Source organism: Pinus tabuliformis, chromosome 7 (genome assembly GCF_031772625.1).
Source record: "Pinus tabuliformis cultivar Carrire ecotype Pingquan chromosome 7, CPIR1, whole genome shotgun sequence".
Taxonomy (NCBI): domain Eukaryota; kingdom Viridiplantae; phylum Streptophyta; class Pinopsida; order Pinales; family Pinaceae; genus Pinus; species Pinus tabuliformis.
In genome coordinates, this window is record NC_142293.1 from 271628999 (window position 1) to 271643356 (window position 14358).

At 35.6% G+C, this 14358-nt stretch overlaps 1 protein-coding gene across 1 annotated transcript; it reads left to right on the top strand.

Annotated features, from left to right (window-relative positions):
• The first annotated feature begins 10489 nt into the window (after positions 1 to 10489).
• LOC149246924 (protein CYSTEINE-RICH TRANSMEMBRANE MODULE 9-like) lies at positions 10490 to 11859 on the top strand. The gene is made up of 3 exons (XM_089455789.1): positions 10490 to 10672; positions 10971 to 11103; positions 11525 to 11859. The coding sequence occupies exons 1-3, from the start codon at positions 10621 to 10623 to the stop codon at positions 11568 to 11570; spliced, it is 231 nt and encodes a 76-aa protein (XP_089311915.1). The 5' UTR covers positions 10490 to 10620; the 3' UTR covers positions 11571 to 11859.
• Positions 11860 to 14358: the final 2499 nt, after the last annotated feature.

A 14358-nucleotide genomic window follows, 5' to 3' on the forward strand; every position in this document is an offset into this window, starting at 1 on the left:
AAATCGCAACATAAATGGATCCATAACCGAGATATATATATATATATATATATATATATATATATATATATATATATATATATATATATATATATATATATGAAATAAAGAAATATATTAGATTTACAAAGGAAACAAGTGTTAAAGAGTTAACACCAGACCCGAAATACTATAAGTTGTGTTTTACAAAGTTTGGCAGGTCTACAGTTATATATATGTATATAGATCCACTGATTGTGATTTATTATGGTGGAACCGAAAGGTATATACATCGTGGTTTTAAGTCCCGTCGGATCCGCCATATCAAAAAGTCCTTCATATACATTATGATTACGCATTTTTATATATTTCTATTATAAAGGGATTATAATAGAAATAAGCGCTGATTGCAATATGGGTAAGCCAGACCCGATATAATATATATTGCGTTTTATAATTCCGTCGGGTCCACAAAGCCTTTATGCACATAGAGGTTGGTTCTGTCGATTGCGATTGCAATGGTTGGACCTAAAAGCATATATATTATGTTTTATAATTGTAGCGAGTCCGTCATATCAGTAACATATATATATATATATATATATATATATATATATATCTATATATATATATGGAAAGCATCGATTGTGATATGCGATGATATTCTGAATCCGATGGAGTTATTAAATCAGGTTAATTCCTTTTTAGTTCTGGTGCTTTGAGTTAACTAAAGAAAAGGCAGATTTTAAGCTAAAAGGTAGAATTTCGGGCGGAGCAAAAGCGGTAGATGGTTTTTATTAGAGCTCACACATTTCCACTCAGCATTCAACACGTAGCAGTTAAGTGGAGAGAGGAAACCGCCCATTTCGGGCAGGTATTCTCTAAGCTTATGTCTCTCCCGAAACCTTTACAGACCGTCTAATCTGAAAAGCAAAGATCTACGGTGGGGATGAATCAGCAGGAAAGTATACCTCGGAAATTGTGCAGAGCTTGTATTGGAAGCAGAAAAAACATGTTTTATCATATATTTTCATTATAAAAGGTTTACGATAGAAAAGCACAAATATAAAAGATTTACGCATAATTCCAAATTTTCATAGTTATGCGGCCTAAGGGTGCATAAGTTAAGTTTTACAGGGGTTATTGGGCCGATTTCGATTGTGATGAAATTCAACGGAGCATTGTACTGGCGAATTTTACAGGTTTATAAAGTAGAATTAACTCTTTTGAGTTCCGAATTAATCAGAAGTTCGCGTTAATCTCGTTGTGTAAAGCGGAAAATCAGTATTAGAGCTAAAGCTAAAGAGGAAGACAATCCGATATGTTTCTTTGTATTTTCTCCAATCAGAGTGCTCATGTAAGCCCAGGATTATACAAACTAAATGCGCTTCATTACGGCTAAAATGAATTAAGCATCATTAGGGCATTTACAGAGGAATTTGGTAGCAGATCAATAAAGCAAGCCAGCAGTTATCATCCCATTTTGAATCCAGTTATGTTCTTGTTATTTCATGTTCTTTTAGGTGTCTTTTACCCTCTGTAAAATTATGTAATAGTTTTTACTTCGTATATTTAGAAAAGAAGTTAGATAATTTGGGCAGTTTCAGAAATCAACAACTATTCCACAATGTATAAAAAGAGGAAATTTTACTAAGGGTGGGAATTTTGGAGAACCCAGAGACTAGGCCACTGTATTCCTGATATCATCATTGATTAATGAAAGAATTAGAGGTTTCCATGAGTTGTTGCATATAATTTTGTAAGCTTCTCTGTCATGCGTCATGCTATTTTTTCTTCTTTTCAAGTGTAGTAATGAAGTTGTAGGTCTTTATTGCTTATGTAGATAAAGTTAAAATTCCTTAAAAGAGCACTCCTATACTTGAAGTCCTCATTTCCTTTTTAAGTTATAGATAATAGTTTTTGTGAAAGACCAGCATATTGTCTATGATTCAATTCTCATTATCATAGTTCCTCTAAGTTATAGATAGTAGTTTCTGTGAAAGATCAACATATTATCTTTAAGTTCTCCTTTAAACTTTCTTCATTCATCATTTATATCTAGCAACAAATGGCATTCTAAGATGTTCTGGTCATACATGTATTAAGAGTTAAAGACAAAGTTTTCCAGGTGCTTCATTTGAGAACACAACAAACAATAAGTGACAGTAAATAATATTTATTAATGTCTTAACCACAATTTCCCCACAACCAGGAAATTGGTTTCTTAAGGAACAACAGGACATATGCTTCCCAATCAAGCATTACTTAGTGTGATTTGCATTGCTCTAGGTTTGTTCATAATTCATTAATATCTCATCCCAGCTTCAATCAATGGATGATGATTTTGTCACCATTACCAAGCACACAAGAAAATTATCTTTATTGAAGCTTTGGAGCATGGCATTGATCTTCTGCGCACAGGATGTCATGAATGTACCAGTTCCTAGGTGGTTTAATGTGACCAGGTTTGATTTCTCATGGCTATATGTGTCTTATATGTGAGGATGCATCTGAATTAGTGATGTTCGAGGTTTTGGGATGCCATATATATTGTTTGGATCCAAGACATTGTTACCGGGGTAATGTTTATTCGGCTCTGTATACGGTTAATGTGGTCGGAATTGTTTCACATCCTATTGTTATTTTCCATTTCCATCTTTATCCTATATTGTATATATGTTGCTCACTTTTCACCCATACCTAGGTGCTCACATGCATTCTGGATTTGAATCTTTCATGTGCTATTTTTTGTCTAAATCATTTGAGGGGTATTCTTGTCTGTTTACTTCTTGTTTGCATCTACTTTATCGAAAGTGCTCTAAATTTTTTTATATCTCTCAGCGATGGAAACAATTTGGTTTCGATTTGGGTGATACATGGCTAACATGCATGGGCTGTTACTATCTTTGTTTTTGTGTCAAAGATTAGCTCTTTTTTTCCCTATGTAGATGGTTTGGGCTCTCTGGATATTTTTTCCATTGCAGCCTCTAATACTCGGCTTCGGTACCCCTGTGTTTTACGGCATCAATTTCTGGTATCTTCTCGTTTTTATTGTATTGCTGGGATGGTAAGTGGCCATATATCCTTTCTTAGATCTTGAAGCATGCCATAATTTACATGTTGTGATTCGGATCTGCCTGATCTGGATTTAAACTGGAACGCAACAAATTACAGAGATAACCATATACACAAAGATGCAGCGGAAATAATACTTCATTTCATTAATGGAAAATACTGAAATATGCTTACAACCAGAAATGGAAATAAAACAGCTAGGGCGATGGTAGCTTATCTCTGAGAAGAGATGTGGTGGCTACATGCCTCTGAACTGTTTCGAATTGTGTTTACAATGAGGCTCGAAGGCCTATTTATTATTGAGAAACAATGGAAAACCCTTCACATTCCAAAACCTAACCCTAGAAGATGAAACGCCAAATTGTGGGCCCCGTTTTGGGGTGAGTTGGACAACCAACTTCCCGGGGTCGCGAATTGGTCGTATTATCTCTGTTTGACGCGCATGATAGCCCGTTGGAAAGATCTCTCCGAGGACTACGACGGAAAAGGCGATTTTTATCAGAAAAATCGTCAGCAGTGGATTTCCCAAAAAATGTCGTTTAGGACCTCAAAACAGCTCCGGAAGTTTAGGACCCAAAAAACTGCTAAAAATAGTAAACTGTGCTATAATTAAGGAAACTGAAAAACTGAAAGAGACAGTTGTGGGGGTCCAAATGGGATAGGTGGGTGGCCACCAACATCCACCTGGATCACTGCCTTTCATGTTATGCAAGGATCCTCGACAATCCCCCCATTCTGACTTATCCTTTTATCTGTTTTGGGGAATGCTTTGTTAGCGTCTCCTTAAGTGGCATTATTCCGTGATCATGTCAATTCCTTGAAGCTTGTGTTATATGTCAGCACTGTACTTGGGAGGGTCACCTGTATAATTCCTCTTTATTGTGTTCATCTACTAACTCTCTCTATCTCATGTCATTTGTATTTAATTCCACACATTTGGCAACATGTCGTGGCTTTTTGGGTTGGGGGGGGGGTCATATTTTTCGGGGCTTATTGGGCTGCGCGGTATGGATATCCTGGAATTGGACACGTCGGCCCGGCAGGAATTTATTAAGGCCACCATGGAGATTGAGTCTCACCAATAGAATGGTTATGGGGGTGGGCGCTGATGTGGCACTCAATCACTTGATGACTGGCACAATATTCTTGGGGATGTATTTGTGCCAGATGGTGACCATGCGTCCCGAGATCCATGGGTTGGCACACATGCAAGGCATGAACGACGATCTGGGCATCACATTCGATCTATTAGAACAAGGTCCCCGCCACCGGACCTGTTTTGACATTATGAAGTTAAATGATCGAATTACCAGTCCATAGAAATTTGCACTTGTTGGGCATTGGCATTTCTTAGAAAGGTGTGATTCCAGCATGAGAAAGTGGGTAGCGTAGAAGTGGAAGTTTATCCTAGGGTACATGTCGATGGTTTTGAGGTTGCTTCGGGGCCGGTATAGCTTCCACTTCCTTAGCCAAGAAGACATGCAGAATATTAAGGCTATCCCGTGGATTGATGGGTGCAACTTTCTGGAACTCCACTCTTGGTTTATTGGATTCAGTTCCCTTAAAAACACCCCACTGAATAAGTTAATCTGGGTGAAGTTGCACAGCTTGCCTATTGAGCTATGGAGAAAGCAAGCTTTGGAGGATATTGGCAATGATATTGGAAAATTTGTGTATGTGGATCCCCAGTGCCTGGGGGGGCCTGATAAACATGTTGCATGGATTCTTATTGAGAAATAATATAGAGGAAGCTTCCTAGATCATATTGGGCTTCACTAGGGGAGACTTACCTTTTTTAGAGGTTGGATTATTGGGGAGTTCCATTTCATTGATACCTTTTCCATCACGCTGGGTATGTCTTGTAAAATTGTCCATGGTACATGGGTGGCAGCTCCAATGGATAGAATTGTATGGGGGTGCTGAAAAAGCCACATCAAGGTGCTGCATTTTACCAGGGCAAATGACCTTGATGATATTCAGGTACACATCATGGTTCCCATCCTCCACGTTTTTTTGTTCATGAATCCTCACAAAATGGAACTTCTCCTGTCACCATCCCGTCATCCCCTTTTTCCTTTGAGAAATCAGAATTACCTGGATCTAGTTGTCCCAGTCAGACTTTTTGACCTCCATCCCCAGGATTCGCTCCTCCTTGTCATGACATTCCTAAACTGTTTCAGTCACATGACGTCCTATCTTCATCATATGTTACCTATATTTTGTCTCCTCCGTGTATCCCTAAATCACAAGGTCAATGCATAAGTAGTAGCCCTCCTAACACCCCACTGGTCTCTCCCACCAACTCCGTGGGTAGTGATTTGGACTATCTTCTTTAAAGGAAAACCCTTGACTTGCGGTCCCTTACCATTCATAAGCCGTCGGACATATCTTCTCCTCATATCAGTCCCACCTCTACTAGAAATATCACTCTCAGACGTAAGAACAATCGTGGAAGTTGAAATTTTAGGAGTTGTGCGAGACAGAATATTTCTAGTTCTCCTATAAACAGATTCCTAGTTGACGTGCCTACTGTTGATGTACCTACCTCTCGGTCCCTTGGAGCACAGATGCCCACTCATGGTGAGCCATGAATTCCATTTTATCGCTTAATATTCAAGGATTGGAACCCCCTCTAAGTTCCTGACTCTTAAACATCTTTTTCTCTCTGTACATCCTTGTAGCATTTTACTTCAAGAAACTATGCATTCGGTTTCACACATTATTGACTACTTCCATAAAATGTTCCCGGAATGGTATATTGCAGCCATGGCTGTAGCTGGTCTATCTGGTGGTCTTGTGGTTCTATGGGATCCTCATTGGGTTCAAGAAAAGACTTTCTCATGTTCGGTCGGAATCTTAATTGAAGGTTATTTTCGTGGGCATAGGGACCAAATCCACATCTTGAACTTATATGGTCCGTATAGGAAGAGGATGGTATTCTGGGATGAACTGTTTGCATCTGGAATTATGGATCTTGCTTCACTTATTATCGCGGGGGATTTCAATTGCACTGTTGGTTTGGACAAATTATGGGGGATGTCTAGAAAAATTGACCCAATGGCAGGTTTGATCCGTGAGGCTATTATTGAGCATAATTTTATTGATATATGTCCATCGAAGTTAGTTCCCACTTGGGATAATGGTAGAAAAGGTGCAGCATATATTGCGAAAAGGCTGGATCAGTTTATTCTTCATGAGATATCGCTGGAGCATCTGGGAAATGTACATACGGAAGTTATCAACAAGTATCTCTCTGATCATAGGCCCATTGCACTGCATTGGCAAGTGGAGGTTTAGGCATGAGATGCCTTTTAAATTTAACCGAACATAGCTAGAAGACCTGGATTTTAATTCTTTTGTTCATATGACATGGACTCGGGCACATATATTGGGGACTTCCCCTATGCAACATATTTTGGTAAAGTTGGGCATCCTTCGAAGGGAAGTAAAAGCATGGCAAAAAAATAAGGCTAAGGAATAGCAGAAGGATCTGAGGGATATCCAACAGGAATTGGACTCGTTATTTCCCTGGATGTTTTCGCATGTTCTTCTAGTGGGTATCAGGACCCGTATACATGAATTAGAACATAAGAAAAAGGGAATTTTATCTGCTATGGAAGCCACATGGCGCCTGAAGAGCAGGGAAATATGGATAAAATAAGGCGACAGAAACACAAAATTCTTCCATCGAATGCAAATCATAGGTGCAATATCAATTCCATTTGGGAATTATATGATGTGGATGGTGCGTGCTTCCAGTCTCAAGAGGAGATAAGTGGAGCCATTGTAGCTCACTTCCAAAATGCATATGAATGAAAAGCGGAGGTTGATGTGAATGCTATGTTATGGGATGTTGATTTGTATCCTACTATGTTCGACGCCGGTGATAACGAAAATCTTTTCAAGGCGGTCACTGAAGAAGAGCTACTGGAGGTGTTAAAATATTTGAAGAGAGATAAGAGCCTAGGCCTGGATGGGTGGTCGACTGAAATTTTTACTCACTTTTTCAATATATTTAAAAGTGATCTTTTGTAGATGGTAGAGGAGTCGAGGATCACGGGGAAAATCCATCTGCGCATAAATTCTACATATATAGCTCTCATTCCTAAGCGTCGCCCATCATCGACTTTCAATGACTACAGGCCCATTTCGCTATGTAATCTTATTTATAAGATCATTTCCAAAACCATAGTTGGCCGAATGCAAAACATATTGTCAAAATTTATATCACCTGGGCAATATGGGTTTTTACAAGACTGACAAATTCATGATGTTGTTTCCATTACTCAGGAATGTATGCATTCGATACATACAAAGCACACAAATGTTGTCGTTATGAAGGTGGATCTTCAGAAGGCATATGACTGTTTAGATTGGGACTATCTATGTCTGGTCCTACACAAAATTGGGTTGCAACCCAGATGCGTAAATTGGGTCATGGCATGTGTTTTGAATATAAATTATGCAGTGATTATAAATAGATACCCTACTTGTTTTTTCAGGGCTAGACAGGGACTGCGACAGGGTTGTTGCCTCTCTCCTCTCCTGTTCATCCTGGCTATGGACGGCTTGAGTTTACGGATCAAAAAGCAGTGGAAGATGACCAATTTCTGGCACTGGCAATGGGAACAATATCAAATTTTCACATGATTTTTTTGTTGATGATGTGCTCATCATGGGTATGCTGAATCGTCTCTCATGGCTGAATATTTTTCATATATTTAAAAAAAATGCAAATGCTACTGGCTTGTATATGAATTTGCACAAATCTATTGTATATCATGATTTGGGAGATATGGAAGTCATTGATTATATTAAAAATCTGTTCGGTATTGAGGTGGAATCGATGCAGAATGGTATGCAGTATCTCAGTTATCACATTAAACCAAACTACTATAGAAACATAGATTGGCAATGGTTGGTCGACCAATTTTTCAAATGAGTTTCTGGATGGGAATTCTGTTGCTTGTCTTTGGGTGGACACGTGATTCTCACACAGGTTGTTCTTACCCAACTGGGGGTATATTGGGCACACTTATTTCACATTCCTAAGGCCATCATTAATAGCATAAATCATATTATTGCCAATTTTATATGGGTTGGTTGCAATGGACAGAATAAATTCCACTTGACCAAATTGTCTCATATTGCTTGCCCAAAAAGAATGGGGGGCTGGGGTATTATGAATCTTAAATCATTTGGGGCCTCACTGCTGATGAAATCCTTATGGCAAGCTATCTTTGGGTCTGGTATATGGAGCAAGGTGATCAGACAAAAATATATGAAAGATCAGGATTTCCTATATTAGTTCCGCAAGCACAGTATTCGCATTTCAAGTGGATCAGCCATATGGCGCAGTTTGCAAAAGGTCACAAAATATTTTATTCAACATCTGGTGTGGAATATGGGTTCTGGTCACTCTATCATCATTGGGGTGGATCAGATTCATGGAGCCAGTGGGGATTGTTGTGTATCAATATCCTTACTTGATTTTTTATATAGAAAAGGCATATATTTTTGGAGCCAACTAATTAATTCATGGCGGGAAAGATCCCCCATATGGAAAACACCACAAGAACTGGGGATGGTTGGTAATCTGGTTATGGAATGGATGCAAATTAGCGTTGGCTCAAAAGAACTCGGTATATGCTGGGAGGAACAATGTGATAGACTGGTGTGGTCGGGAAGAATGAAGTCAGGAAATGTTATGGTGGTTGATGTATGTATTAATATGTGTGGTAGAGGTGGCAGTTGTATGGAGGATCTGATTTATATGCTCCCTAGAAAAATCACATTCCTATCAAAATCATCTTGTTCTCATGGTTAGTATACCATAACAAGAACCTCACATGGGAGAACCTGCAAAAGCGACAATGGCATGGGCCAAGTATATGTGTGATTTGCAAACAAGAGGGGGAAAACAATGATCATCTGTTCCTCAAGTGTCATCACGTGATCCAGGTATGGGAGAAATTAGTAATGCATTATAGTTTTCCTTATAATCAGTTTTTTGACATTGTAGATTGTATGGGGTGGTGGAGTAAATAGAAACCTGCTTGGAGGATAATTTCGCTCCTTTTCCTCTGGACTATATGGAAATGGAGAAATAAATTCATATTTGAGAACTTGGCCAAGGATTTCAAACTGATATATGAAAATATCATATCATTATACTCATTGTTTCCTGTACAAGAAATTGTTCCCAAAAAAAATCATCAAAGGAGCAACTGCCCTCTCATGGTGTTCTCGATTGCTTTTTCTGATGGTGCGGCACAAAATAATGTTTGTGGCCGTGGATTCTGGATAGCGATGTCAAATGAACTACAATACAGAGCCCACTGGAATGCTAGTATGGGATAAAATAACAACGCTGAGGCAATGGCTCTATGGGGTATCTTATGGCTCATAAATTTTCTCAATATCCCCGAGATCCATAGATATGGGGATTCAAATATTATCTTGGATCATGTAAATGGTAAGTTATAGATCAAACAATCAGCTCTTCTTGGCTAGTTAAGGAGAATTGAAAGTCTTTGGTCTCAGCTCGGGAGACCTCCAATCAAGCACACCGGCAGAGAACACAACTAGCTTGTGGATGTGCTCTCGAAGAAAGGACTGCAAGGAAATGTGGGAGATGTGCAGATGGATATAATTATGGAGGACAATGTTATGGGCATCATGGAGTTCACGTTTCCAGGATAGTTTTTGCAAATAGTCTATGACCTTTTTTTGTATAACAGTGTTTCTTTTTTGGTATGACAACAGGTAAAAATTGAATCAGAGAGCGATATGTTTCTTTATATGATTCACTATGAATATGGGTTGATGGTTTCATCATTTTTTTTTATATAGAATTAACTGTTTTTACTATTCTCTTATATATTTGCTATATTCCATATGCAACTCTTATTTGGTTTCTCTCATTGTATGTACCTGACTGTATATGGTCATTTTATTGAGGTTGACTGACCAAGCAACTTAGATGCTCTGTTTTTGTATTTTATGATGTACCAACAAAGCAATATTGCTATGATGTACATAATTCATTTGATTAATATAAATATAACTTTTTTTTCATCCCAAAAGGAAAAAAGAAAAAAGAAAAATATTTATGACCCCGTATTTATGATGCAATAGACTTTAAAATATTGGTTGCACATGTCGTTGAGTCCTTACCAAACAATGACGTTATTGGTTCTATGTTGACTTCCACCTCTCGTCCCAACGGTTAGATAGTTCAGTGAAATAGTTGTAGAAATACATATACCTAACTTACACGACATGCAAGTTTAAGTCCCTTACAGGCCAACTTCCAAGTTACTTCGTATGGCCGCCCCGTGGTACAAGCCTACCAATAGTCAATTCGATAACGTAATTCCGGAGAACGCGCATTCGTTGTGGTAAGATTCCTTGCACGCGTATTGACGTTCCTATAAGATCATGCAACTCCTAATGATAGCAGACGAAGCCCAAAGAAGAGAGCGTATCCTTCCAAACATTCTTCATCACCACATTATTTGAGAATCAGAGGCAGATTGCAGGGGCTTTCTCTAACGTTGTGCAACTATGAGCTCAAATTACAGTCAGAAAAACCAGATGACTCCTCCTCCTCCTCAAGGTTTTTGCCATCTCTTATACACCCTTTGTCTCACTGGTTTTATCGATTTCTTGGACTCCACTTATTTGATATCATAGAAATGTTTTGTTTATTTGACATGGATGGAAGTTCAGTCAATAAAATGGCTGTTTTAATTTTGGAAATGTTATGAAATATGTGATATTAGGCCTGGATTTAGATGGGTATCAGATAATTTAATAGATCTATGTGAATTGCTTTCTCGATTCATTAATTTTTCAAAAGTGTTGTGATATGGAGAAGTACTGACAGGGAATTGATTTTGTGTTATTGTCAACAGGGTATCCACCAGAAGGGCATCCTCAGGCATACCCCCCTCCTCCTCCTGGGTATCCTCAACATGTTTGCCCTCCCCCTCAGAATTATGCTGCTGCTCAGACACAGCAGAGAGGAGATGGCTTCTGGGAAGGATGGTGAGTTAACAATTTCTAAATTGAATGAATATGGATGGAATTTTGGACTTGAATTATGTATGGTTTAGAAGGTTTGTATGATTAGAAGAATTCCATATTCATTAAGCCCGGAGCTCATTATATAGTCTAGTATGATGTATAATATCGGTTCATAAAAAAATTACATGTAAAAAAATAGATTTTTTTGAATTCATGATAAAAGACATTAGTATGATGTATAATATCGGCTCATAAAAAAATTACAGGTAAAAAAATAGATTTTTTTGAATTCATGATAAAAGACACCTGGAAAAATTAGATCCCTTAAATCCTTATTTAAAATAAATGTATACTAATATTACATATCTAAAAGCTGGGTACTCTTATTTTTATTTTACAAATTCTGATAAAGGGGCTTTCCTCGTGGTTTTATATTTTGCAGTTGCGCTACCCTCTGCTGCTGCTGTATGTTGGACGCCTGCTTTTGAGATGGTTGAAGATTATTAAGTCTCCCTACCTATTACATTACAGTATCACCATGATTAGATATAAATATTAAAACTGGATGAATGTGACGATGTGCCATATCATTTTATTATTTGATGCTTATAATTTATTGGGTTCACCTGCCTCTCACAAGAATATTCGTTGCAATAATTTGTTGGATTCTATGATTTTTGCCTATGGGCTCAGCTGCATTTACAAATTATAATTATTATTTCTGCATGTTATGCAGACATTTTTAATAGAAACTTTGTTCTGAAAATGGTTGTGGAATTTATGGAGAACCAAGGCTCATGTATTTATGGAAAATTTAGTTAAGTTTCTTCAGTTTCATGTACAGATTCATGAAATTTAGATATATGTAAGATTTATGAACAGCTAATGACATGAGTTATTTTGTCCGAATCATAAACCGTTCTAAACCTCAAAACAAGCATCCGAGACTCAAGTTAATTAGTGGTTAAACCACTCATGCACTAAACTAAACCACAGGAAAATGACTAATTGTATCTCTATTAATTAATAGAAAATTTTAAAGATTTTTGAATATTTTTGAAAAAAATTCTCTAATTTAATTAAAAATTGATTTATTTTTTTACATATATTATAAAATGTTAACCAAAAAATTACTAATTTTAATAATAAATTACATATTTTTATTAAATATTTATGAATTTAAAAAAAAAACAATAAAAATATTAAATCTTTAAAAAATACATACTGTTATAAATAATTTATAACCGATTTTAAATCTACTTGATCAAATAACTAATGAGCAATTTAGATTTTTTACTTATAAAATAAATAATAACTAAATTTAAAATCTGGCATCTTGTAGCATTATTTGCGTCCAAGTGGATGCGTGTAGCATTATTTGCTTTATTCTTGGTTTTTGTATTGCCCGACATATAACGTGCTTAAATTTGTGTTTCTAAAAATCCACTTTCTCGTGACTGATTGGGTTTTAATTATTGGGATTTTAAAAGAAGTGATGGAAGGAGGTAGATATTGGTTAGGAAAACAACATTTTAGTGTTTTTTATTTTTACTTTAAAAGAGGTGATTAGAGGAGGTACATATTGGTGCCAAATCGAATAAGGATTATAGAGTGGAGTAAATCAAAGATGTTTATGGAGGGAAGAAGAAAAGCCCTCTAAACAATTGGTCTATTTTGTTGAAGGATTAGGAATAAGAGAATAGAATCAATGAGGAAGAAAGTCATGTTCAATTAAGATCATTAAGATTAGCAACGAAGACCAAATCCCTACAAGAAGGGGTCTTCAAGGGGCAAACCATTATCAATAAGATCAACTATGGCTTGATTAACATATTTATTATTACAATTAAGATCAAATATGGCTTGATAAACATATTTAATACTTCTTGCTAGGGTACCAACATGGATCTAGGCAAGGAAAGGTACCAATAATTATCAAAGAGAGGAGTTACTCCAAAATGTCAATGTAATTAGCTTGTACAAGACCTAAGCATTTCACTATCTCTCTTTATGCACCAAATAAGAACTAAGATAGAGAAGCTTCAAGAATTGACACCAACATCCACAAAAGGAAACCTTTACACATCCATATGCTCTAAGAAAGATATGTCAACCAAGCTCCAATGAGTGGAACCTCAAAAAATTCCAACCATGAATAAAAATAAAAAATGAATACGCTTTATGTAGAGTCTAGCTCAGGTTGTTTTACAATAAAATAATAATATGTCATGTGAGATCTTAGATATAGCCTATGGATGAAAAAAAAAACCATTTCCTCCAAGTAAGTAAACAAAGTCACCAACTTAAAAAGAACTTTATTGAGTTCTCTTTTTCTTAGATGTCACATTTAGTGTTGATTTTAATGATCATTTTGAAAACAGTTGACACAATTTCTCCCCTTTTTCATTTTAAGGTTAAAATTCCAATTTCATGACTACAAAAACACCTTAAAATCAACACCTAAATCACATAATGGTTCTACCAAGTGCAAGTTTTTTTTTCAAAGTTAAAATTATAACTTATTTAAATTTTAATTTAAAAAACTAATACCATTGCAATCAAATCATAAATATCAACCATCAATTTCAAACATACTACTAGAAGTAAAACCATTTTTCAATAATGTATCAAAATTGTAATATTTTTAATTATAATCTAGAATATCCTTATTAATGTAAACAAAATAATAATAAAACACTATTTTTAAAAAAATTGCAACACAATTCATATTTTTTTAAAATTTATTTAATCAATAAAAAAAAACTAAAATTTAAATTAAAAAAATAACAATTTAAACATTTAAAAAACTTTTAAAATTTTATTTTATATAAAAAAGTTTAAAAGAAAAAAATTAAAATAAGTGAAAACTTAGAAATGAACAAAGGCTACATAATAGCTAGTACATGTAGCTTAGCTTAAATATAGTTTATTAAACTAAAAAACAATAAAGACAAATTTCATCATAAAAATAAAACAACTAATATAATATTGTATTGTTGAATGCCATCACCAAAAATTGTGAAATATGATTAACTAGTATTTTTTGTATTAACATATACACTTTAATATATATATTTATTATTTTTTTTAATTTATGTGTTTTACTTTTTATTAATATATATATATAATTTTTTATAATTAAATTATTAAAATATGTTTTAATAGGATAGTAAGTTATCTTAAATTGAAAATATGAAAAAAAAAAAATTACAATTCATGAAAATGAAAATAATAATAAAGGGAAAAAAATAAAAACACAAAAGTTAAATTAAAATG

Bases quoted from the DNA above. Each gene is read 5' to 3' on its own strand.
- LOC149246924 (XM_089455789.1), top strand. From the start codon at position 10,621: ATGAGCTCAAATTACAGTCAGAAAAACCAGATGACTCCTCCTCCTCCT. The intron at 10,673-10,970 runs GTTTTTGCCATC...TATTGTCAACAG, and splicing joins GACTCCTCCTCCTCCTCAAG to GGTATCCACCAGAAGGGCAT. The intron at 11,104-11,524 runs GTGAGTTAACAA...TATATTTTGCAG, and splicing joins GATGGCTTCTGGGAAGGATG to TTGCGCTACCCTCTGCTGCT.